Source organism: Bos javanicus, chromosome 7, assembly GCF_032452875.1.
Source record: "Bos javanicus breed banteng chromosome 7, ARS-OSU_banteng_1.0, whole genome shotgun sequence".
Taxonomy (NCBI): Eukaryota; Metazoa; Chordata; class Mammalia; order Artiodactyla; family Bovidae; genus Bos; species Bos javanicus.
The window spans coordinates 21,477,494-21,504,768 of NC_083874.1; the positions used below are offsets into that span (position 1 = coordinate 21,477,494).

Genomic DNA, 27,275 nt, shown 5'->3' on the forward strand with positions numbered 1-27,275 from the left:
CTCTTTCATCTTCAATTCTAAAATGGCTACACAAAATTCACCAAGTCGGGGACGTTTTATTTATTTATTTTAAAAAGCATGCTGACGGGACAGCTGTCATAATACAATCAAACAAAACTGCTCTGAATGAAGTTAAAGACAACTAGTGCTACCCGAGTCACCTTAGAGGAAAAACCGAACACACACCTTGGCCAAACCAATTTTTACAACCTGATCACTCATTCCCTCTCATTCATCAAAGACTTTGCTCACTAGTACAATTAATTTTCACTCCAACTCTTAAATATCATCCTAGCCAGCCTCCATGCCCATACAAATCAGGGGTTTTCGATTTCCAGGTTTTGATACATTAGGTAAGTCATGTAATCAATTTAATGTATCATATTCAGCATATTTTAAAAAACTGAACATACTATGTAGAATATATTTGAGTGGATTGAGCGTAGTTAGTATTGGTACTATTTTAAGAAATCTGTTTCAGATAAATATGCATGAGTGCACACATGTCTCATCTTGATACTTTCCATTGTGAGTTGCAGTAAAAATTTGGAAAAAAAATAACATGCAGATGATGCTTTCACCATTCTAGCCATTGAGCACTGCTCATTAAGATCACTATTTTAACAGCACCACATACATGTGGGCTCCTCCTTGGAAGAATATTTTCTCAAGGCAAACCTGACAACACTCCTCTCTTGCTCTCACCCTCGCTCCCTGGGCATTTGGTTCTCTTGCTCCTCTTCCTCTGCTTGCCTACAGTTTAAATGTTGATGTTTTCCAGGAATTTGACTACAATTCTTTCTCTTCTCTTTGAATAACTCCAAGTTGACATGTACTACTGACGCCAATATCATTTGCAAAGCAACAACTTCCAATCTACTAAACCTCAAACTCTAATATCTTATTCCCTAACAGACATTTCCACAAGAAATACAAATTTAACATGGCCAAATTCACCATCTTCCTCAAAAATGTGTGGGATTTTTGACCCTCCTATCTAAACACCACTCAAGGTGATATTTCAAAAAAATTGATCACTTTTTTTAAACTGTGGAAAAAACAAAATTTAACACCTTACGCATTTTAAATTGTATGGCATGGTGGTGTTAACTGTATGCACATTTTTGTGTAACAGATCTCTAAAGCTTTTTCATCTTATAAAACTAAACTCTATACCCAATGAACAACACCACACCCCACCCCACCCCGCCCTCATCCTCTGGCTACTCTGAACCTCCAATATATATACTTTCTGTATCTAAGAGTTTGACAGCTTTGAATACTTCATTTAAGTGGAACCATGTAGTACTTTTTTGTGACTAGTATACTTCACTTAACTTCACTTAATATCCTCAAAGTTCATCAACACACAGAGGATTTCCTTCTTTTACAAAGATAAATATTCCATCATACATACACCAAATTTTATTTATCTATTCATCCATCAATAAGCATTCAGGTTTTCCACCTGTTGGCTATTGCGAATAATGCTGCAGTGAACATGGACTACAAATATTTCCTTGAGATCATGTTTTCATTTGAATATATATCCACAAGTGGAACGGCTCAATCATCTGGTTATTCTTTTCCTAATTTTTGAAGAACCTCCAAGGTTTTCTATAGTAATTGCACCATTTTACATTCCCATGAATAGTGCACAGAGTTCCAATTTCTCAACATCCTCAACACTTGTTTTCTGGGTTTTTTAAAAACTTATTTTATTTAATTGAAGTATAGTTGATTTACAATATGTTAGTGTTAGCTGCACAGCAAAGTGATTCTGTTATATACATATTACTCTTTCATTTTCTATTATAAATTATAACACACTACTGTATTTCCTATTGTTTTGATAACTGTCATCCTAACCGGTGTGGAGTGCTATATCACCATGGTTTTGATTTGCATTTCCTTAATGATTAGTGATTCTGAGTATTTTTTTATATGCTTGTTAGCTAGTTGTATATCTATTGGAGAAATTGCTCTTCAAGTCCTTTGACATTTTTTAATCTGAGTATTTGTTTTTTCATTACCAAATTGTAGGAGTTCTTTACATATTCTGGATATTAACCCCTAATCATACTGTTCATATTGTTCATGGAAAAGGCAAAAAGATATGACACTGGAAGATGAGCCCATCAGGTTGGTAGGGGTCCAATACGCTACTGGGAAATAGTGAAGAAATAGCTCTAGGAAGAATGAAGAGGCTGGGTCAAAGTGGAAATGACGCTCAGTTGTGGATGTATCTGGTGGTAAAAGTAAAGTCTGATGCAGTAGAGAACAATATTGCATAGGAACCTGGAATGTTAGGTCCATGAATCAAGGTAAATTGGACGTGGTCAAGCAGGAGATGGCAAGAGTGAACATCGACACTTTAGGAAACAGTGAACTAAAATGGACAGGAATGAGCAAATTTAACTCAGATGACTGTTATATCTACCACTGTGGGCAAGAATCCCTCAGAAGAGATGGAGCAGCCCTCAGAGTCAACAAGAGAGTCCAAAATGCAGTTGATGTTGGTGTTCAGTTGCTCAGTCGTATCTGACTCTTTGCAACTCCATGGACTGCAGCATGCCAGGCTTCCCTGTCCTTCACCATCTCCTGGAGTTTGCTCACACTCATGTCCATTGAGTTGGTGATGCCATCTGACCATTTTATCCTCTGTCGCCCCCTTCTCCTCATGCCCTCAATCTTTCCCAGCATCAGGGTCTTTTCCAATGAGTCAGCTCTTTGCATCAGTGCAGTACACGGGTGCAATCTCAAAAACAACAGAATGATCTCGGTTTGTTTTCAAGGCAAACCATTCAAGATCACTGTAATCCAAGTCTGTGCCCAACCTCTAATGCCGAAGAAGGTGAAGTCGTACAGTTCTGTGAAGACCTACAAGACCTTCTAGAACTAAAACCAAAAAAAGATGTCCTTTTCTTCATAGGGGATTGGAATGCAAAACTAGGAAGTCAGGAGACACCTGGAATAACAAGCAAGTTTGGCCTTGGAGTACAAAATGAAGCAGGGCAAAAAATAATGGAGTTTTGCCTAGAGAATGCACTGGTGATAGCAAACACCATCTTCCAACAACATAAGAGATGACTATACACATGGATATCACCAGATGGTCAATACCGAAATCAGATTGATTACATCCTTTGCAGCCGAAGATGGAGAAGCTCTATACAGTCAGCAAAAACAAGACCTGGAGCTGACTGTGACTCAGATCATGAACTCCTTATTGCAAAATTCAGAAAGCAGGGAAACCACTAGACAATTCAGGTATGATCTAAATCAAATCCCTTATGATTATACAGTGGAGATGATAAATAGATTCAAGAGATTAGATCTGGTGGACAGAGTCCCTGAAGAACTATGGATGGAGGTTTGTAACACTGCTAAGTCACTTCAGTCGTGTCCGACTCTGTGCGACCCCGTAGACGGCAGTCCACCAGGCTCCCCCGTCCCTGGGACTCTCCAAGCAAGAACACTGGAGTGGGTTGCCATCTCCTTCTCCAATGCGTGAAAGTGAAAAGTGAAAGTGAAGTCACTCAGTCGTGCCCGACTCTTTGTGACCCCATAGACTGCAGCCCACCAGGCTCCCCCGTCCATGGGATTTTAACACTAGTGGTGACCAAAACTATCCCAAAGAACAAGAAATGCAAACAAGAAATGCAAGGAGGCAAAATGGTTGTCTGAAGAGGCCTCACATATAGCTGAGAAAAGAGAAAAGAAAGGCAAAGGAGAAAGGGAAAGATATTTCCAATTGAATGCAGAGTTCTAGAGAGTATCAAGGAGAGATAAGAAAGCCTTCTTAGGTGAACAATGCAATATATAAAAGGAAACAACAGAATGGGAAAAACTACAGATCTCTTTAAGGAAACCAGAGATATCAAGTGAACATTTCAGGCAAAGGTGGGTATAATAAAGGACAGAAACAGCAAGGTCCTAACAGAAGCAGAAGAGGTGTCTAGAATACACAGAAGAACTACAAAAACAGGTCTTAATGATCCAGATAATCACGATGGCATGGTCACCTAGACAACGTATTAAAAAGCAGAGACATGACTTTGCCAACAAAGGTCCATACAGTCAAAACTGGTTTTTCCCTGGTGGCTCAGATAGTAAACAGTCTTCCTGCAACACAGGAGACCCAAGTTTAATTCATGGGTTGAGAAGATCCCCTGGAGAAGGGAATGACTACCCACTCCAGTATTCCTGCCTGGAGAATTCCAAGGACAGAGGAGCCTGGCAGGCTAGTCCATAGGGTCGCAAAGATTCGGACACAACTGACTGACTTTCATCATTTCATTTCATAGTTTTTCCAACAGTCATGTATGGGTGTGAGAGTTGGACCATAAAGAAGGATGAGTGCTGAAGAACTGATGCGTTCGAAATGTGGCGCTAGAGAAAACTCTTGAGAGTCCCTTGGAGAGCAAGGAGATCAAACCAGTCAGTCCTAAAGGAAATCAACCTTGAATATTCATTGGAAGGACTGATGCTGAAACTGAAGCTCCAATACTCTGGCCACCTGATGCAAAGAGCAACTCACTGGAAGAGACCCTGACGCAGGGAAAGACTGAGGGCAGGAGGAGGGGGCAACAGAGGATGAGATGGTTGGATGGCATCACCAACTCCATGGACATGAGTTTTAGCAAAGTTCGGGAGATAGTGAAGGACAGGGAACCCTGGCATGATGCAGTTCATGAGACTACAAAGAGTAGAACATGACTTAGTGACTGAACAACAACCCTAAACAGATACATCATTTGCAAATGTTTTCTCCCATTACGTGGATTGCCTTTGCCCTCTGTTGTGTAGCAGTTTTTAAGTATGATGTAGTCCCATCCGTCTAGCTTTGCTTCTGCTGCCTGTACTTTTGGGGTCATAACCAAGAAATCATTGCCAATTTCAACATAATGAAACTTGTCCCCACATTACCTTTTAGGAGTTTTGTATTTTCAAGTCTGACTTTTTACAGAGGAATATTTTAATTCTTTCTCTTAGTTCTGCAAACTTTTAAGGAACAAGAAGCTCAAATCACTGTTGCCATTTTACTTAATTTGTAAAATAGAGGAGAATCAAATTCAATCAATAAGACATACCATTTCATGACAATAAATGATTTCAAAACAATTAAAAATGAAAGCATGACATAAGAGACTTTTATTACAACTTCAAATGTTATAACTACTTACTTCAACTTGGCAAGTCTGTCCCTGGTCTGATTAATTTCTTTTGATTTACTATGAAGCCAGTCTTCAAGCTGTTTTTTGTTGGGAAAATATCCTAACAACGAAGTTAATTCATCACTATGCCTATATTTTATTTTTCTGATTTGTTCATCTTTGTCAGCCTAAAGGGAAAAAAAAATCTTTTACAAATAAAACTCAGTATCTCCAAGTTACATAAAGAATAAAACCAAATTTTAGATTGATTACAGCTCTAGGCTTAAAAATAAAACTGAAAATGCAAGGAGAAAAAGAAAAAAAAAAATCATTTCTAATTTTGGCTGTGCTATGCAGCTTGTGGGATATCTCAGTTGCCTCACCAAGGACTGAACCTGGACCATGGCAGTGAAACTACCAGTAATACTTGGCCACCAGGGAACTCTTAAAAATTTCTTACAGTATGAGGAAAGAATAACAGTCTGATGACACAAAAATTAAAACTTCTGTATGTGTATGCTCAGTCTCTCAGGCACGTCTGACTCTTTGCGACCCCATGGACTTTAGCCCGCCAGGCTCCTCTGTCCATGGAAGTCTCCATGGAAGAACACTGGAATAGACTGCCATTCCCTTCTCCAGGGGATCTTCCTGACCCAGGGATCGAATCTGAGTCTCTTGAGCCTCCTGCACTGGAAGGCAGATTTTTTACCACTGAGTCACTTGGGAAGATCAAAATTTCTGTATGATATATGATAAAAATTAATAGACATGTACATGTGTGTTTGTGTAAACACTTTTGTACACTTTTTGTAATTAGAGTACAGTTTTTAAGCCTGAAAGTTTATTTTATAGAGCATAAAGCTCACTTAACCCTTAAAATATAAAGCCAATACCAACTAAATACTTCATAGTATAACAATTATGAATGTAAGATAAACTGTTTTAAACACCAGAGAGTATAATTAGAATAAAAAGAAAGGTCATACTTTGTCTTTGGTGAGCATCTCCATCTGGGTACGTGTTGCTGTATGATGGTTTAATTGCTCCATCTCCTGGTCCAGTTTACGCAGGGTCCTGTCTAGGTCTGCTTTCTCATTTTGAAGGCTTATTACTTCTGTTTTTAGAGTTTCTACATTGCTGTTTTTCTCAGCCTTGCTTAGCTCACGTTCCTTATTGATAATTCAAACAAATGAACAGGTTTATACGTTTTGGGTTAAAATGATGGCAGAAATTAGAAATCAGCTACTCCTCAGAATGGTCAAGATATTAGTTTGATTTTATTCAACAACAGAAAAACAGAAGGAATAAACTTTTTAAGAAATATCTTACAAAGTTACCTTACTATAAGAATAGAGACTTAGTAAATAAATCTACAAGAGTCCAACAGGAGTGAAAATGAAAATTAGTGCAAAATCAAGAAAAATATGCCTAAGTATACAGTTCAGTGACTCTTCAGTCAATAATTAAGCATTTATCAAGGAAGTATGTAACTCACTACACATTGCCTAGCATACAGAGAGTGTGATGTGGTCCCTGACCAGTATCTCTCCATCACAACAGAGCAATATTGTGATCAAGGGTTAAACTGACAAAAATATACGCCAACTGTTAAGTTTGGGAGCAAAAAGAAACATTTAAATTATCAAGATGGGACCTAAAGGGGGGATTTACCAAGTTTTAGGATGCTTATTTTGCTAACAGAGACACGAGGGAAGGGAACAGATTAGGAATGGAGAAGAAATTTTGGAAATTCACGGAAGGAAGAAGTGGGCTAAGAAAGTTTCTACCACAGAAAAAGTGGTAGCATGGCAATAATCATATATCTAATCAATATTTAATCATAATATCTACAGTGTGTGGAACCTAGCAGGAAAATACTACTTTTTTTAAACTGAGACAAGTGGTTCTCAACTAAGGTACTCGTAAGAATCACCCAGTTCTGTTTTGAACACACATTTCCACATCCCACTCTTAAGAGACTTTTATTTGGAAGGTTTAAGATGTAAGCTTAAGTATTTTTTTTAAACTTTCCTTAGATGATTCTAATTTTCAGCACACCAGGTTTCAGGATTAGAGATGGGTGATTAAGACAGTCAAATAAATTCATTTTATAGGAGACTGATAGACAAGGTTGACATTTTTATTAAAATGCCATAATCTTAGGACCAGCAAAAGATAAAGTACTTCCAAATATCTTACACCTTAAAATTATTGGATTACACAGAGTATCTTACAGCTTTTGTGAGCTCCTGGTCCAGTTCAAGAATCCTGTCTGAAGAGCCTTCCAACTGCTGTAGTTCGTACTTCACATTTTTCAGCTCATTCTGCTTCTTAGTTAGGATTTCTGACTTTAGCTCAATTATTCTTCCCAGTCCAGTTTTCTTATCCCTTATCTCATCTATTTGTTTTTGTTTCAGAGCCTCTTTTCGTACGAAGTCATTCTAAATACATAGCAAGAAGCATAAGCATTAATTTTTCACAAAAAACACCACTAAGGAAAAGCTTCTTTGATGCAAAAGCAATATAATTTGAGGAAAATACAGAAAAACATAAAAAATGTAATGATGATCATTCAGAGATGATTATTATTAACTATGAGCAAACTTTTTCAAAATTAAAGAGAATTTTTACCTAAAATCAAGTAAGAAACGTAGGTCTGTATTTCCTTTGTACTTTTACAATTATAAAGTTTACAAAATTTGTTTCCATAAAGGTTTTAATTTTACCTCATAGCTAATTTTAATGGATAACATTAATCCAAAAATATGACAAAATAAGATCCGCTCAAAAATTAAAACAATTCAACTAGACAATGTGATACAAACAAAAGAAAATAACAGTATTTACCAACAGTTGGCTGGCAGTTTCTGCTTCCTTTTCCTGCCTCTCTCTCACAAGCCTGTGAAAATTTTTTATCTGTCTTTCACTGAATGGTCCAAGCTCAAAGCCATCCAATTCTAGCTGTGTTGCCAGAGACTGAATTAATGAATCTCTAGCTTGCATATGTTCCTGATGACGATCTGCTTGTAGTTGTAGACGGCCTTTAAAAAACATAATCATAGTAATTCTTTTATCAGTTGATTTTTTTTTAAAAATTGAAATAATTGTACATTACATGCAATTGTAAAAAAAATAATAGGACAAGATCTCATATCCTTTGCTCAGTTTTCCCAATGGTAACTATATTATTGAGATACAGTAAGAAATCCATATTTGGTTTTGTCCTTGGTTACTGATAGTGAAGTGAAGTGAAGTCGCTCAGTCGTGTCTGACTCTTTGCGACCCCATGGACTGTAGCCTACGAGGCTCCTCCGTCTGTGGGATTCTCCAGGCAAGAGTACTGGAGTGGGTTGCCATTTTCTTCTCCAGCAGATCTTCCCAACCCAGGGATTGAACCCGGGTCTCCCGCATTGCAGGCAGACGCTTTCCCATCTGAGCCAGCTCCAAAAACTCTTAGAATTTCCCAGTGATAGGGGTGAGAAGAGTATCTTTGGTTATTCATTGTAAGCCCTTTTCAACTTTACCTGAGTTTATTCTAATGAGGTGACCCTTGGAGGATGGGATGTGGTCATCAGAGGAACCAACTATGTGATTAGAGAATCCAAAGTTTCAATATCCACCCCTCCCATTTCTGGGGAGGGGCTGAAGTCTGAGTTCAATCACCAATGGCCAGTGACTTAATCCATCAGGCCTACGTAATGCAACTTATAAAAACCCTAAGCAATGACACCCTAAGAGCTTCCATTGAGGTGCTAGGCAAGTTGCACATGTGGAGAAGGCATGGAAGCTCAATGTCCCTCTCACGTATCTTGCCCTATGCATCTCTTCCATCTGTTTGTTCCTGAGCTCTATTCTTAATAACCTGGTAATAGTGTTTCCCTGAGTTCTAGGAAGAGTTATAGAAAATTACTGAACCTGAGAAAGGAGTTGTGGAAACCTCTGATTTATACAGCTGGTTGGTCAGAAGTACAGATGCTAGACAACCTGGGACTTGGGGAGTGGCATCTGAAGTAAATTGAGGGACAATTTCATGGGACTGAGCCCTTAATCTGTGGGGTCTGTGCTAATTTCGGACCAGGAATGTCAGAAATGAATGAAATTACAGGACACCTGGTATCCACTGATAACTGGAAAATTGCTCGGTATGGAAAAACCTACACATCTGATGTCAGAACTGTTGCTGAGTTGAAAAACAATGTTCTCTTTTAGTAATTCTGAAAAACTATAGTATATCACAATAAGGATAATGAGACTAATACAATCCATCAATCTTTTATTTCCCCAGTTTAAATTTTATCTCTGTGTATAAGTTTATATGATTTTATCAGCTATGTTGGTTCTTACATTCACCATGACAGTCAAGATATTGAACAGTTCAAATACCACAAGAACCCTCTTCTTTGTTTTAAAACCATAACCAGGGCTTCCCTAGTGACTCAGTGGTAGAGAATCAGCCTGCCAATGCAGGAGACATGGGTTTGATCCCTGACCTGGGAAGACCCCCATATGCTGTGGAGCAACTAAGCCTGTGTGCCACAACTACTGGGCCGGTTCTCTAGAGCCCGGGAACTGCAACGATTGAGCCCACATGTCCTGGAGCCTGTGCTCTACAATAAGAGAAGCCACCTCAATGAGAAGCCCAGGCACCACAACTACAGAGTAGTCCCCATTCTCTGCAACCACAGAAAAGCCTGTGCAGCAATGAGGACCCAGCACAGCCAAAAATGAATAAATAAATACATACAATTATAAAACCATCATCATGCTAACCCTCCTCCCATTCTTCCTCCTACTGGGTAACCCTGGCAATCATTAATCTAATCACATAAAATGGAAACATATGATATATAATCTTTTGAGACTGACTTTTTTCACATGGCATACTTCCCTAGAGATTCATCATTCATACAGAAAATGCATAATATTATAATACAGAAAAAAACAAGTAAACACTGTCCTACCCTGTTCCACAAGTAGTTCTGATTTTTCTTGATTGAGAAGCCTAGATTCTTTATTTAATTTTTCCAGTTCACGCTGACAGTCTACCAATCTCCTTTCTTTCTCCCTTACTGTTCTCTGGTGATTGTGATATAAATCATTTAGTTGCTCATCAGACCCTTGAAACACCTGTGTAGAACCAAAATAAAGTATAACAAGGTATCACACTGAGGTACAAAATATGAACCAGAGCTTATTCAATATCCTTCCTTTTAACATAAACATGGAAGTACCACAAACATAAAGATTTCTAAGTTTGGAAATGAGTGACAAAATGGGATCAAATGAGGTTCATTACAATAGTCTCAAAATTCTGAAGTAGAACAAAATTCCACCACCACAAACCTTTTCCATTTTCTGTTCCAGTTCACTATTATCTTTTTCCATTTGCTTCTTTCGGCTTTCCAAAGCTTTAATTTCATTGTCGAGTCTCATTATTTTAGAGAGATTTTGTTCAATTTCTTTTAGACGATTCTGAAAATAAACACCCTACATAAGTAAAATTCACTATAGTTTACACTGCAAATAACTGAAGATAAATAATATGTCCCAGGGCCAGTCACTTAGTCACATTGCTATAAAGAGAGCACAGAGAAACTGAGGATTTTAGACATTAAGTAACTCATGCAACTCCTTATAGCTCATAAAGAAAAGAAGAAAATAAACTCCCTTCTAACTCCAAAGCCCATGCTCTACCTTCAACACCTCTCACAAAAGTCATTCACTCACTGGGTAACTGGAGTCACATTATGTAAAGTACCACATTTTAAGAACTTAATCCTTAAAAGGCTATTTATTAAAAAAGAAATTAGAACTATTGAGTGGACTAGAAACTCATGCTGCATCACAAGTGAAATGTGACAAATGATCTCAGGGGCCTGCTTCTAGCAACAGCTGGCTGCCTCAACTCCTAGGAATATGGGTGACCTGGCTCAGAAAATTCCCTCCTTGGATGATGCTGGGGATATTCTCCTGGTGTTTTCCTCTACAATTCTAAGGCTGACCCATTTCTCTTCTAAGACACCTTTTAAACTAACATATTATGGGTATCAACTGTAAGCTTCCATACCTGTACCAAAATACATCCTCAACTTCATTTGCCTGCAATGCAGGAGACCAGGTTCAATCCCTGGGTTGGGAAGATCCCCTGGAGAAGGGAACGGCTACCAACTCCAGTCTAGTATTCTGGCCTGGAGAAGGACATGGACTGTGTAGTCCATGGGGTCGAAAAGAATTGGACAGACTCAGCGACTTTCACTTCACTAATACCATATCTTATGATTTATGTATTAGTAGGTAATGTTATCATCATAGAAACATCATTCACTTTGTTCACCAACGCTTCCCCAGCACATGTAACAAGTGTTTAGTATGTTAGCCGAATGAGAGATTAAAAACAATTATCAGTAACAGTCAAAGCTATCAGCAATTGAAGACTTGCTATATTGCAGACCCTTTACTAAGTGCTGCTATATATTCCCTCTAATCATTATGACACCTCAGGCAAAGTGGGTTCAGTTCCAGACCACTGCAATAAAGTGATTATTGAAATAAAGTTAAGTCACACAAATCTTTTGGCTTCACAGTGCATATAGAAGTTGTTTACACTACCATGTAGAAGTGTGCCATAGTATTACGTCTTAAAAGAAAACAATGTTCATATTTTGATCTGTTCCCATGAATCATGAATATTCTTAATGGCATCTAGAATGGTAAATCCTTTCCAGAAGGTTTTCAATTTACCCAGAGCCATCATTGGAATTACTGTCTATGGGCAACTACAGCCTTATGAAATGTATTTCTTAAAAAGACATGAAAATGAAAAATGACTCCTTGATCCATGAGCTACAGAATGGGTGCTATGTTAGCAGACATGAAAACATAAATCTCATTGTGCATCTCCATCAGCACTCTTGGCTGACCAGATACAAGGTTGATGAGCAAAATTATGGAAATTTTGAAAAATAAATTTTTTTCTGAGCAGTAGATCTCAACAATGGGTTTAAAATATTCACTGAACCACATTGTGAATAGATACACTGTCATCCAGGTTGCTCCATTTATAGAACACAGGCATAGTAGATTTGGCATAATTTTTAAGGGCTCTTAAGATTTTCAGAATAGTCAATGAGTACTGGCTTCCACTTAAAACTCACATGCTATGTTAGTCCCTAACAACAGTCAACCTGACCTTTGAAGCTTTGAGGCCAGGCATTGACTTCTCCTCTCTAGCCATGAAAGTCCTAGATGGTATCTTCTTTCAGTATAAGGCTGTTTCATCCACAGTGAAAATCTACTGTACAATGAAGCCAACTTCACTCACGGTCTGAGCTATGTCTTCTGTATAACTTGTAGCTTCTCTATGAGCATTTGCTGCTTTACCTTGCACTCTGAAGTCTTGGGAGACAGCATCTTTCCTTAAACCTTAAGAATCTCTGGCTACTTTCAAACCTTTCTTCTGCAGCGTCCTTACCTCTCTCAGCCTTCACAGAATTGAAGAGAGTTAGGACCTGGCTCTGGATGAGGCTTTCACTTAAGGGAATGTTGTGGCTGGTTTGATCTTCTATCCAGACCACTAAACTCTCCACATCAGCAATAATGCTGTTTCACTTTTTTATCTTATGAGTTCACTGGAGTAACACTTTTATTTCCTTCAAGAACTTCTGCCTTTGCATTCACAAGCTGGCTAACCACTTGACACATGAGACCCAGCTTTTGGCCTATGATGGCTTTTGATATGCCTTCCTCACCAACCTTAATCATTTCTAGCTTTTGATTTAAAGTGAGAGGATGTATGACTATTCCTGTCTCTTAAAAGATGTGAGAGGCCCTTACAGGGTTAATAACTGGTCTAATTTCAATAATGGGTGTCTCAGAAGAAGAGGGAGAAAGGGGAATCGACAGTTGGTAGAGCAGTAACAACACCTACAACATTTATTGATTAAATGTGCTGTCTTAAAAAAAGAAATTTAATGAAGTACAACAATAAAATTTGCTGTCTTATATGGGTGTGGTTTGTGGCACCCCAAAACAATTACAGTAGTAACACCAAAGATCATTGATTACAAAATACCATAATAATACAACAATGAAAAAGCTTGAAATATTGCAAGAATTACCAAAATGTGACACAAAGTGAGCAAATGGCGTTGGTGATACAGTGGTGAGCACAGCTGTCTTCCAAAATGAGCAAATGCTGTTGGAAAAATGACACTAACACACTTGCTTGACATAGAGTTACTACAAAAAAATCAATAAAAAAAAAAAGCAGTTATCTACAAAGCACAATAAGGCAAAGTGTGCCTGTACATGTCAAGTACAGTAGGAGATTCAGAGGACTTGTATAGAGTCCCATACTTAAAAATGGGAGATGACACTGGGAGGCAAGGTGGTATAACAATTAAGACTGTAGCCTCTGGGAGCTGGAATGACTGGACATTTATGTAAAGAAGAAAATCTCAACCTCACCTCATACCGTATTAAAAAATTAACCTGAAATATACTTAAATATAAGAACTCAGACTATAAAACTTCAAGAAGAAAATTTTTGTGACCTTGGGTCAGGCAAAGATTTCTTAGATAGGAAACATAAAGCAAAAACTATAAGAAAATGTTAATTTTGATGAAGTAAAAATCTCCTTGGAAGAAAAGCTATGATCAACACAGCACATTAAAAAGCAGAGACACTGCTGATAAAGTCCATATAGTCAAAGCTATGGTTTTTCCAGCAGTCATGTATGGATGTGAGAGCTGGACCATACAGAAGGATGAGCACCAAAGAACTGATGCTTTTCAACTGTGGTGCTAGAGAAGACTCTTGAAGTCCTTTGGACAGCAAGATCAAATCAGTCACTTCTAAAGGAAATCAACCCTGAATATTCACTGGAAGGATTGATGCTGAAGTTGAAGCTCCAATACTTTGGTCACCTGAGAAGAGCCCACTCACTGGAGAAGAGCCGACTCACTGGAAAAGACCCTGATGCTGGGAAAGGCTGAGGGCAAAAGGAGATGAGGGCGACAGAGGATAAGATGGTTGGATGGCATCACCAACTCAATGGACATTAATGTGAACAAACTATGGGAGATAGTGAAGGACAGGGAAGCCTGTCATCCTGCAGTCCGTGGGGTCGCAAAAAGTCAGACAGGACTAAATGACTGAACAACAACAACAGCAATCAGACATTTATTTTAATGGCTAAAATAAAAAACAGTAACACTAAGTGCTGGTAAGGATGAAGCACAACTACACTCTTAAACATTGTTGTGGGACTACCAAAGTGACACTCTGAAAAATGGTTTGGCAACTAAGGTAAAATACACACTTAATATATAACCTAACAACCCACTCTGAGGGAGTTAGCCAAGAGAAATGAAAACGTATCTCCAAATAAAGACCTCTACACAGAAGTTTACAGTAGTTTTATTTGTAATAGCTAAAAGCTGTTAACAATGTAACGTCCACCAACAAGAGAACAGATGAACAAACTGCAATATATCCTTAAAATGGAATATCCTCAGCAATAAAAAGGAATGAACTACTCAAACATGCAACAACATAGATTTTAAAGCATTATGCTAATAGTCAGACACAAAGGCTACATAATGCACGATTCCACTGTGCATTATGCCACATTCCAGAATGTGGCGTTCTGGAAAAGGCCAAAACACAAAACAAATTAGTGACTACCAAAGGCTGGGAGTGGAGGTAGCAGACTGACTACAAACAGACTTGAAAGAACTTCTGGGGGTGATGGAAAGTTTCCATATATTGACTGTACTAGCAGTAATACTGCTACTAGTATGTATTACTGTAGCATACAGTAATACTGCTACTGTATGCATTTGTCCAAACTCATCAAATAGTAATTTCAAAAGTGTGGATTTTATTAAAAGTAAACTATATTTTGATAAATCTGACCAAAGGAGAAAAGTATGGGTCTGGGAATCAGAGAGGCCTGGAATTAAATCCTTACTTTCAGTATGAATACCTGTTTTTCTTGTCTGAAAAACTTCACAGGGTTACCACGGGGCTTGTATAATATGTTTTAAAGCATTCTTATCAGTGACTGGGCATACAGAAAGTCCTTCATGAATGTGATCATTCATATCAATTGTGGGGAAAAAACTATTCAGAAAATATATTGAGCAGTCTAACAAGAAGAACTGGATTAATTCTTAATGGCAATAAACAGGAATACCCCTGTTACTGTAAAAGAGGAGTTTCTACTTCTCAGAAACTTGTCGGCTTCCATCAGCATTTTCACTGTGCTGTGGCAGCATTAACATTATCTTGGCTGGGGCTTCCCTAGTGCCTCAGTGAAGTCTGCCTGCCAATGTATGAGGTGTGGGTTTGATCCCTGGGTCAGGAAGATCCTTTGGAAAAGGAAATGACAACTCACTCCAGTATTCTTGCCTAGGAAATATCATGGACAGAGGAGCTTGGTGGGCTACAGTCCAAAGGGCTGCAAAAGAGTTAGACACAACCTAACGACTAGACAACAACAAGAAGGATTCTTTATATATTCCAGATAAAAGTTCCTTGTTACATATGTAACTTGTAAATATTTTCTCCCATTCTGTGTGTGGTCTTTTTGCATTGTTGATGGTATAGTTTGCTGAACAAAAGTTTTTTGTTTTGATGAAGTCCAATTTATCTATTTTCTTTTCATTTCTCAATTGTGCCACAATCACCATCTTCAAGCTCTTAACCTATGTTTAAACTATATCATTCACATTGCTACAGCTCTTCATTTTACTTCTCTGTAATCCTAACTATCTTTCAAAATATATTCTTTCTTTCTCTAACTAGACTACTAGATCATTAAAAACAAAGTCTAAGTCTTTGGCTTCCCTATCCTCAAGAGAACAGGGCTCCAAAATCAATACGGACGGTGACTGCAGCCACAAAATTAAAAGACACTTGCTCCCTGGAAGAATAGCTATGTCAAACCTAGACAGTGTTTTAAAGCAGAGACATCACTTTGCCAACAAAGGTCTGTATAGTCAAAGCTATGGTTTTTTTCAGTAGTCACGTATGTCTGTGAGAGTTGGTCTATAAAGAAGGCTGAGCACTGAAAAATGGATGCTTTCGAACTGTGGTGCTGGAGAAGACTCTTGAGAGTCCTTTGAACAGCAAGAAGATTAAATCAGTCAATCCTAAAGGAAATCAACCCTGAATATTCATTGGAAGGACTGATGCTGAAACTGAAGCTCCAATACTTTGGCCACCTGATGCAAAGATCTGACTCATGGGAAAAAACCCTGATGCTGGGGAAAATTGAGGACAAGAGAACAAGGGGGTGACAGAGGATGAGATGACTAGATGGTATCACTGACTCAACAGACATGAGCTTGAGCAAACTCAGGGAGATAGTGATGGACAGAGAAGCCTGGCATGCTGCAGTTTATGGGGTCAAAAGAGTTGGACATGACTTAGCGACTGATCAACAACAACAATCCTCAAGAGTACCTAGACAGTGTTATGCTCAAAAGAATAAATACTCACTAAAGGATGCATTCATGTCAATAGGCACTGGGACAGAAAACCAAGCTATTTTCAGATTACAATTCAAATATCTATACCAGTATTTATAAGAGTTTTAAAAAACCAAATAATTAAAAAAAATTTTTTTTAACTTTCCTCTATCTGCTACTTTAAAAAGCCATTTAAAAAACTGTTTTTTTTAGACCAGTAATACCTTAAATGGGAAGGACACTACTGTTGTTCTCTCTGCACCTGTAGCTCCAAACATAGTATACCCTGACACACTGGAAACACTTAATGAATGCTTGTGAAACGAGTGAATGGGATTCCGTTAAAGTCTTGCTTACCAATCACAGAATATAGAAATCTAACTCATTTGTAAATATATCAACACGCTACACATCAATTTCAAATTTTGCACAATGTCGAGAACATCCTACAAATTATAAAAACTGCAAAGAAAGACCTGTTAATTAAAAAATAATCTCTTTTGGACTTCCTTGGTGGTAGAGTGATTGGGAATTCACCTGCCAATGCAGGGGACATGTTCAATTTCTGGTCCGGGAAGATCCCACATGCCACAGAGCAACTAAGCCCACACACCACAACTACAGAGCCTGTGGTCCAGGGCCTGAGAGGCGCAACTACCGAGCCCACAGCCACAGCTACTGAAGCCTACCCGCCCCAGAGCCCACAGCTACCAACTACTGAACCTGCATGCTGAACTACTGAAGCCCATGCACCTCCAGCCTGTGCTTCGCAACGAGAGAAGTGACCGCAGTGAGAAGCCTGTGCGCTGCAACAAAAAGCAGCCCTTGCTCACAGCAACTAGAGCGAGCCTGCATGCAGCAACAAAGACTCAGTGCAACTGTAAATAAATGATTAAAAAAATAATCTTCTGAAGAATACAGAACTGTAAGGTTGAGTCATTACACTGTTAAAAACTAGTGACATGACTCATTAATACAATACTACAAATTCGTTTACCTTCAAATGCAAGATCTTCAGGCAACTTTAGGACTATCTTAACACAGACCTAAGACATAACCATAACATACAGTCTCTGATCATTTTTTCAAGAAATACACACACCATTCACAGAAAAATAAGTACTTTTAGGGTAAGAGATAGATAAATGGTGACGTTCTCCTCAGCATACGAGAGATCAAATTACCTTCAATGGATCAAGTTCATTCTCATAGGATTTGACAATTTCCCTCGAGGATGTTAACTGGGCTTCTTTACTAGTAATCTGATCACGAATCTCACAAGCTTTTTCTTTGTTTTGCTTCAGATATTTTAGTTCTGTTTGACATTCTTTTACTTTCTGACCTTGTGTCTGCCGTACCTGCCGAAGTGTTTCCAAGGCTTTTATGTACCTTTGAAGATATTAAATAAAAATCAAATTTCTTGGTAAGCATACTATAGTATATTCAAACAATGGAAATTATGCAGTCATTAAGATAACATTCACAAAGAGTTTTTAATAACTCAGAAAATGCTTATGACATAATAGTAAGTACAAATGTTACATATATTCTGTCAACCAAGTGAATAATGATGCAAAGAAAGAAAACTGAAAGGAAATATGCCCGCTGGTTTCCACTGGATAAGTGGTATAATTGCTTGACTTTCTGTTTAGAAAAAGAAGCATCCAAATTGCAATTCTGGCTCAATAACTTAATGGACTACAAAATCTAATTACAGGTTACAAACCTTGTTGCTGAAAAAATCTCATCAAACTTTTGCTTCAAAGCCTTTCCTTCACTTAAAGGCCAATTAGATTCTTCTTGGTGACAGAAAATGACATTATTTAGCACAGATTTGGAAACCCCAAGAGAACTTATCATCTCTCGGTCAATTTCTGCACACTTGGAGCTGAGACTGACCTTTTCACCATGCCTGCAGAAAAGGAAAATCAAGAATTTATGTAAAATGGCGTTCAACTGTATCTAGTCTGTTACTTAATTAATTCTTCGTGCCTGTACTTACAAAAACGCCAAAAAAATCCCCCTCATCCATCCCCAGTGGATGGTCTTCTAATACTAAAAAGTACAACTCTCAAATGTTTCAGTATGTAAAAGTGAAATGAAAAAGTATGTAAAACAGGGTGGTAGGGAACAGGTGCTAGAATTGTTTTTTTATGTAGTTGGAAAACATTTATAGGCAATACATACACGAAAATAAACTATCTTCCATCCTCAAAATTTTAAAATACGGAAAATAAGAGACTCAAAAGAATAAAGCATGATAATACACAGCAGACAGGCAAAGGTACTTAAAAAAATATTGATACTGTGCCAATTAGATAAGGGACTGTTTAGTAAAAGACACAATAAAAAGAGTATAAAGGCAAACCTTAGTGATGCCCATCCAAATAAATCCTAGGAAGATTCCTAATCAACAGACCTAAGTTCTAGGGTCACAAGGACAGAACAGTCAAAACAGGACTGCCTCAGGGCCTCTTAAGTAAGTTCCCTATTTCATTACACCTGGGGCCAGGAGCATCCCTAGCCTTGGATTCCAAGTGGCTTCTCAGTACCTTTCTTCAGAAGGGTAAACTGACCATTTTCCTTCAAACCTTCTGTCTTGTATACAGTCAGTAGAGGTAATGTCTGTCTTTACTGTCATTTCTGTATGTATTCTGAAAATGTTGCACTGAATGTACTGAAAATGTTTTGTAGGGGGACAGAATGGACAAAGACAGATCAGGACGTTGTAGGCGGCTTTCTAACAGGGAGCCAAGGGGGAAAGGATCATGAGCTTGGTTTTGAATACGTTGAAACTGAGGTTTCTTTGGAAGAACTGGTAGAAAATGAAAGAGACAGCTCGGTACATGGGTCTGGAATCAGGGGTCTACTCTGGAGACATTCACGTATGAGTCACCTACAAATATATATGAATATGTTAGGTAGTTAGAATAGGAAACAGGAGTCCAAAATGGCGGTGGCTAAAAGACAAGGAAGGGAAAAGCCCGTGAAAATAGAACAAAGGAAAGTCAAAGAAAGGTCAGAGGACCAGAGTGAGGACTTCAGGTAGAACAAATAGCACTCCTGGCTAGCCCAATTTGCATAGGGCAGACCCAGGGGAGGGAAAAACACATAAAAAGAGGGGCCAAAGGGCGCTCTCTCTGTCTCCCTCTCCTCCGCACTGGCATGCTTCCCCACTCTCTTCTCTTCATGTCTTTGGGTCGGCATGCCCTCACACCTTGAGGATTCTCTTGCTATTTTCTAAATAAAATAGAGCTGTAACAATGATTTGTCTAAGAGCTATAACACAGTCTGTCCAAGACCCGAGAGCTGTGATGCGCCGAGGGTTTTAATGTCCGTCACTCCAAATCTTTGTTGTGATGAGACAGAACCGAGCATACACACTCGCCTGACAAATATGTACAAATAAAATGAAGAAGAATGAGAATGTAGAGCAAAAACAGGAGAGGATCTAAGACAGAGCCTATGGAACTCCAAACAACTGACTGGGCAGGATGTGAGTGAGGGAGAGAAAGAGGCAAAAATATTGTGTTATAAAATGGAAGTCTAGAAAAAAATTTTCAAGAAGTGATTAACAGCTACCATTTACTGAGTTATACACAGACTCTCCAGGATAGTTATATTCTAATTCCTGGAATTTTTAAATGCGTTAGTTTACATGGCTAAGTGGACTGTTCCTCATCTGACTTTATTTTTGGAAACTGATGTTAAGTGTATTTTATTACAATTTTAAATATTTTCAAATATTTTCAAATTACTCATAATAAACTTCACATATTAAAACTGTACAATGGCTTTTACTTTTGACATATGCATATAATACTTTGATTTTAAGCCAGTGAGATCCGATTTGGCTAAACTACAGAACTATAAGTTTGCACTGTTTTAAGCCATTAAGTTTGTGATTTGTTGCAGCAATCACAGAAAACTAATACACAAGTCCCAATGACACATTACGCATTTTATGTCCTTTACTTCAACCCCTAACATCTTTCTAAGATATCTACAGTGATAACGAAGCCATATTCTACATATTAAAAAACAGAGACTCACTGCAAGGTCTATCTGGTAAAGTGAAGTGAAGTGAAGTCGCTCAGTCATGTCTGACTCTTTGTGATTCCATGGACTGTAGTCCACCAGGCCTCTCTGTCCATGGGATTCTCCAGGCAAGAGTACTGGAGTGGGCTGCCATTTCCTTCTCCAAGGGATCTTCCTGACCCAGGGATCAAACTCAGGTCTCCTGCATTGCAGGCAGACTCTACCCTCTGAGCCACCAGGGAAGCCCAATAGCATTATTCTAATTAATACAGAGGTTGTGACAGTTGTAGCTGTTTCAATACAAGAATGGGGGAAGAAAAGGAGTCAGGAGGAAGTGAAGAAATGGAGATAGTGAGTATCAATAACTCTTCTGAAAAAAAAAACTGACCATAAAGGGGAAGATGAAGACAGACTATAATTGAAGTAAAACGAAACCTGAGCTTGCAGGCGAGACCTGAGTGTGTTTAAAAGCCACCTTCTCTAGCACATAATAGGTGCTACACATTATTGGTTAACAGATTATTTAATTAGTTTAACAAATTAATAAATGAAAGGGATAAGATGATAAATAATTTACTCAATAAGGATAAAGCTTTGAACTCAGGGCAGCCTAATTCCAACATCCAAACCCATTACAAGATGATACCTGCCCTTAACAGAATGACAACAGCTGAAAGGGACAATATGCTTTCCTACCTGTCTGCTTACCTCATCTTTCCCTATAGACATGATTACTACCACTTTTCACTCATTCAATCTATATTTGAGTGATTATGCACCTTCAATTCAGCAACTGTCCATAAATTTACTCAAAGGAATGGACCATTATTACTAAATCTTTAATGGGATCACTCTGTTTAACTGATAAATAGTATAAAATAAAAAATTAAATGATGATAGTGGATAAGGCTGTGCAGGTGTAGAGACAGGATGAAACTCTACTTTCTGCTCAGTTGTGCTAAGAAACTAAAACAGGTTTAAAGATACAGTCTGTTAAAAAATTAATAAGTTCCATTTTGAATAGATTAAAAAACCAGACTGCAAATCCTTTGGTGCTTTTTTTTTTTCTTTTCCAAGCAAACCTTGTACCAGGACTTTGGTCCAAATTGTGTATTCTATTAACCCATATGAGTGTATTTCTGTAAGCATAGTTATGTTGAAATACTTTTAAAAAGCAAAAAAATAATAAGTTCCCTTAAACTTAAAATGTAGAATAAAAACATACAGGTTTGTAGACCGAAAGACAAAAAGGATCAGACATTCAAATATAAAATAAACACCTACTTTGTTCTAGTAATGACTCCTTCCAAGGTTTTAAATTCTGTCTTTTTGCTTTTTTGAGTACAAAGCATAGATCTCTGCACAGCCACAACTTCTCCATTGACATCACGAAACTGTAGACGAATCTGGGCTCTAACATCTGTTTCTTGAGCAACCTTTGAAGGTAAAAAGAGGAAAATCATGCTATGTTAATAAGTACCAGAATATTACTTCTGAAAAGAAAATATTCAAGCAATTTTACTTATCAAAAATTTTAAAAAATGAATGAGATTATTATATGCTATTCAAAATATAGCAAGACCACAAATAACCAAAGAATACTGAGAAAGAAAAACAGAGCTCCCTGACTTAAGACTATACTATAAAGCTACAGTAATCAAAACAGTACATAATGACACAAACACAAACTTACACATCAAGTGAACAGGCTAGAAAGATCAGAAATAAACCCACATACCAATGGTCAACTGACCTACAACAATGGAGGCAAGAATATATGATGGAGAAAAGGCAGTCTCTTCAATAAGTGGTACTGGGAAAATTAGTGTGTGACATGTGAAAGAATGAGATTAGAAGATTCTCTAATACCGTACACTAAAATGAACTCAAAATGGATCAAAGACCTAACTGTATGATTGGATACTACAATACTCTTTGAGGAAAACTGTTGCAGAACAATCTTTGACATAAATCGCAGCAGTATCTTTTTAGGGCTACCTCTTAGACTGCTAAGTCACTTCAGTCGTGTCTGACTCTGTGCAACCCCCTAGACAGCAGCCCACTAGGCTCCTCTGTCCCTGGGCTTCTCCAGGCAAGAATACTGGAGTGGGTTGCCATTTCCTTCTCCAGTGCATGAAAGTGAAAAGTGAAAGTAAAGTCGCTCAGTCGTGCCCAACTCTTAGTGACCCCATGGACTGCAGCCCACCAGGGTCCTCCGTCCACAGGATTTTCCAGGCAAGAGTACTGGAGTGGGGTGCCATTACCTTCTCCGACCTCTTAGACTAATCAAAACAAAAACAAATGGAACCTAATTAAACTTCAAAGCTTTTGCAGAGCAAAGGAAACCATAAACAAAAGGAAAATTCATCCCACAGAATGGGAGAAAATATCTGCAAATAATGTGACTGACAAGGGATTAACCTCCAAAATATACAAACAGCTCATGCAGCTCACTATCAACGAACAACCCAATCAGAAAATGGACAGAAAATCTAACTAGACATTTCTCCAAAAAAGACATACAGGGGAGCCATCAGGATGGAAGAATAGTAGGACTTGAAGTTTACCTTCTCCCACAAACATCAAAAATAAATCTACATGTAGAATGACTCTCACAGAGTATCTATTGTAAAGCTGGCAAAAGACCTCAGACTTCTGAAAGGTTAAAAAAATCTCCACATAACCAGGTAGGAAAAAAGAACAAAAAGAAATAAGAGAAAGGAATCAGGATGGGACCTGCACCTGTGGAAGGGAGCCATGAAAGAGGAAAGGTTCCTGCACCCTGTGAACCTCCCTCACTGGCAGGAGATTGGCCAGGACATAACGGGAGTTTCTGAGTCTCAGAGAAGAATGTGCAGCTCATTTGTATAGTCAGGCCAGAGGGAAAACCGCACAGATGGTCGGTGCTGCCAACCTGCACTCAGCCTCAGATGCTCTTCTGTTGGTGTGGACAGGGACTGAGTGCTGACAGGCAGGCTTCAGAGATCAGAACCAAAGAGAACTGCGGTTGGCCCTGCAGAAACATCCCGGAGCGTGGGGCTGGAATCCAGTCTGAGCTCAACTCAAAGGAAGCCTGGGCAACCTCAGAGGCTAGCTGCCATTGTTTAGGGGGTGCAACGAGAAGAGCGGTAGGACCCGGATTACAGCCCTTTCCCCAGTGTGCGTACTAGCAGCGGACAGGACACTGCCTGCAGCGTGGGCTTCTAGTGCTCTTCAGCCCCCACCACTTCCATTCCAGACATCAAGAATGGTTGCAAGCCCCCACCACCTCCCTCCCAGAACCCAAGAGCAGTCACAAGCTCCTACTGCTGCCTGAACAGACTCCAGAATAGTCACGAGCCACATCCGTTCCCATCGCTTGCCCCAGGGGTGCCCCTGGGCCACCACGGCAAACCTCAGGATTGGGCAGTAAGCTCCTGCATATGTACACTCCCATCAAGGGGATAAAAACCAGTACACACTGAAGAAAGAGGCTCTAGGCATCCATACTAGCAAGTGCCCTCATATCAAATGTATTAATCCTAGACAAGCTACAAAGGGACAACCTCACATATAAACAGCCCTACAAGGCCACAGTATATAACTAGTTTTCCTAAACTTGAGTGAGAAAAGTATAAGTAAAATGAATACGTGGAAGAACCATTCTCAATTAAAAGACCAAGAGAAATCCCCCAAAAGAACAATGAAACAGACCTCTTTTAATAAACATCAACTTCAAAAAGGAGGTAATGAAAATACTGAAGGAATTAAGAAAGGCTATCAACAGAAATGCAGACTACTGTAAAAAGAAATAAAGGTCTACAGAGAACCAAGAGCAATTATAAAATTTATTTGCAGAGATGAAGGCTGAGCTAAAACCAATGAACAGCAGAATAAACAATGCAGAATAATGAATAAGTGCCCTGGAAGATAAAATAATGGAAATCACTCAATCAGGACAGCAGATAGAAAGCCAAATGAAAAAAATTAAAGCAATATAAGAGACCTATGGGATAGTATAAGGCATGCAAGTCCACCAACAAGATGGCTACCAGAAGGGGGTCTAAAATTATCTGAAGTAATCATGGCTGAAAACTTCCCAAACCTATAAAAGGAAACAGATATCCTGCTCTGTCCATGGGATTCTCAAGGCAAGAATACCAGAGTGGGTGGTCATGCTCTCCTCCAGGGGATCTTCCCAACCCAGAGAATGAACTCACATCTCCTCTGACTCTTGCATTGCAGGTGGATTCCTTACCCACTGAGCCATCTGGGAAGCCCTAACAAGAAGCACAGGAGATCCCAAATAAGATAAACCCAAACAGATCTGCACTAAGACATATATAAAAATGGCAAAAGTTAAAGAGAAAATTCTTAAGGCAGAAAGAAAAAAAGATTTAATTATAAGCAGCCCTCATAAGGCTGCCGTCTATGGGGTCACACAGAGTCGGACACGACTGAAGTGACTTAGCAGCAGCAGCAGCAGGTTTATCACCTGTACAGAAACACAACAGGCCAGAAGGGAGTGGCAAGATACAGTCCAAGTCTTGAAAGGGAAAAATTCACAACCTAGAATACTCTACCCAGCAAGATTATAATTTAGAAAAGAAGAAGAGATAAAGAATTTCTCAGACAGGCATAAGCTAAAAGAACACAGCACTACTAAACCTATCTTAAAGGAAATATTGGAAGATCTTCTCCAAATCTTTAAAGAAAATAAGAATCTATAAGAGAAAATCAAAACTGGAAAGTAAATCACTTAAACCATTACACATATAAAAAATTTTTTTAAACTTCTATTAAAGTGATGATAACACAATGAAGAACAAAAGAATGAACATGAAGATGTAGAACGGAACATCAAAATCATAACATGTGGACGAGGAAAGTAAGAAAATGTAGTTTTCTTCCTAGGATATCTTTCAGCCTATATGACTACCAGTCTAAGAGAAATACATAAGGAAGGGGTTGACATACTTGAAAAAACAGAGTATCCACAATCAAAAACATAAAATAGATTCACAAAACCCAAAAAGAACATACGTATAATACAAAAAAAAAAAAATCAAAGCACAACAGGAAAAACAAAAAGGAACAAAGAAATATAAAATCAAGAGGAAAATGCAGTTTAAAATGGCAATAAATACATATCTATCAATAAGTGGGGGCAATGGCACCCCACTCCAGTACTTTTGCCTAGAAAATCCCATGGATGGAGGAGCCTGGTAGGCTGCAGTCCATGGGGTCGATACAGTCGGATACGACTGAGCGACTTCACTTTCATGCACTGGAGAAGGAAATGGCAACCCACTCCAGTGTTCTTGCCTGGAGGATCCCAGGGACGGGAAGTCTGGTGGGCTACCGTCTATGGGGTCGCACAGAGTCGGACACAACAGAAGCAACGCAGCAGCATCAATAATTACCTTAAGTGTCAATGGACTAAATGCTCTAATCAAAAGACAGAGTGGCAGATTGGATTAAAAAAAACAAGAGCCTACAATATACCTAAAGATAACCACTTCAGGGCAAAGAACACACACAGATTCAAAGTGAGAGGATGGAAAAAGATATTTCATGCTAACAGAAATGACAAAAAAGCAGGGACTACAATACTTGTATCAGATAAGACAGAATTTAAAACAAAGGCCACAGGACTTCCCTTGTAGTCCATGCGTTAAACACTCATATGTCAATGCAGAGGACAAGGGCTTGATCCCTGGAATGGGAAGACCACACGGGCTGCAAGGCCATTAGGCCTATGTGCACTGCACATACTGAGTCTGTAGCTCTAGAGCCCAGGCTCTTCAACAAGAGAACCACTGAATGAGAAACCAATACACCGCGACTGGAGAGGAACCGCTGCCCACCTTAGACAGAGAAAGCCCCCACACAGCAATGAAGACCCAGCATATCCAAAAAGAAATAAATGCATGTGATTCAATTCCTTTTAAAAAAGGGCCATAAAGAAGATAAAGAAAGATACTATACAATGACAAAAGGATCAATACAAGAAAAGGATTTTACACAACATATATGCACCTAAGATACAAGCATCCAAATACATAAAATAAATACTAACACCCATACAGGAAAAAACTGACAGGAATACAATAATAAGAGACTGTAACACCACACTCACATCAATGGACGGATCTTCTAGACAGACTCAGTAAGGAAACAAAAATCCTAAGTGATACAATAAAACAGACATAATTGATATTTTCAGGACATTACAGCCAAAAAAATCCCAGAATACACATTCTTTTCAAGCGCACACTGAACATTCTCTAGGATTGATCACATACTACGACAAAAAACAAGCCTCAGCAAATTTAAGAGTACAGAAATTATCTCAAGCATCTTTTCTGACCACAACAGCACGAGACTAGAAATTAACCACAGAAAAAAAAAATGAGAAAAAAAAAATTACTGGAGATTAAACAACATGCTACTAAAAAACCAATGGGTCAATGACAAAATTATAAAGGAAATTTTACAATACCTTGAGACAAATGACAATGAAAACACAACCATGCAAAATCTCTGGAATGCAGCAAAAGTAGTTCTTAGAGGGAAGTCCATAGTGATACATTCCTTCCTCAAAAACAAGAAAAATCTCAGACAAACAAC

General features: G+C 38.6%; 1 protein-coding gene across 1 annotated transcript in view; it reads right to left on the reverse strand.

Annotated features, from left to right (window-relative positions):
* The window catches only part of RAD50 (RAD50 double strand break repair protein), a 107,467-nt gene that overhangs the window by 49,658 nt on the left and 30,534 nt on the right, over positions 1-27,275 (reverse strand). Inside the window, exons 3-11 of the mRNA XM_061422840.1 lie at positions 21,951-22,102; positions 18,355-18,540; positions 17,813-18,017; positions 10,500-10,628; positions 10,118-10,283; positions 8,004-8,197; positions 7,391-7,597; positions 6,143-6,325; positions 5,187-5,344 (exon numbers count right to left, since the gene is read on the reverse strand). Of these exons, the coding sequence (XP_061278824.1) occupies positions 5,187-5,344; positions 6,143-6,325; positions 7,391-7,597; positions 8,004-8,197; positions 10,118-10,283; positions 10,500-10,628; positions 17,813-18,017; positions 18,355-18,540; positions 21,951-22,102 (1,580 nt within the window). The remainder of the gene's footprint in view (positions 1-5,186; positions 5,345-6,142; positions 6,326-7,390; positions 7,598-8,003; positions 8,198-10,117; positions 10,284-10,499; positions 10,629-17,812; positions 18,018-18,354; positions 18,541-21,950; positions 22,103-27,275) is intronic.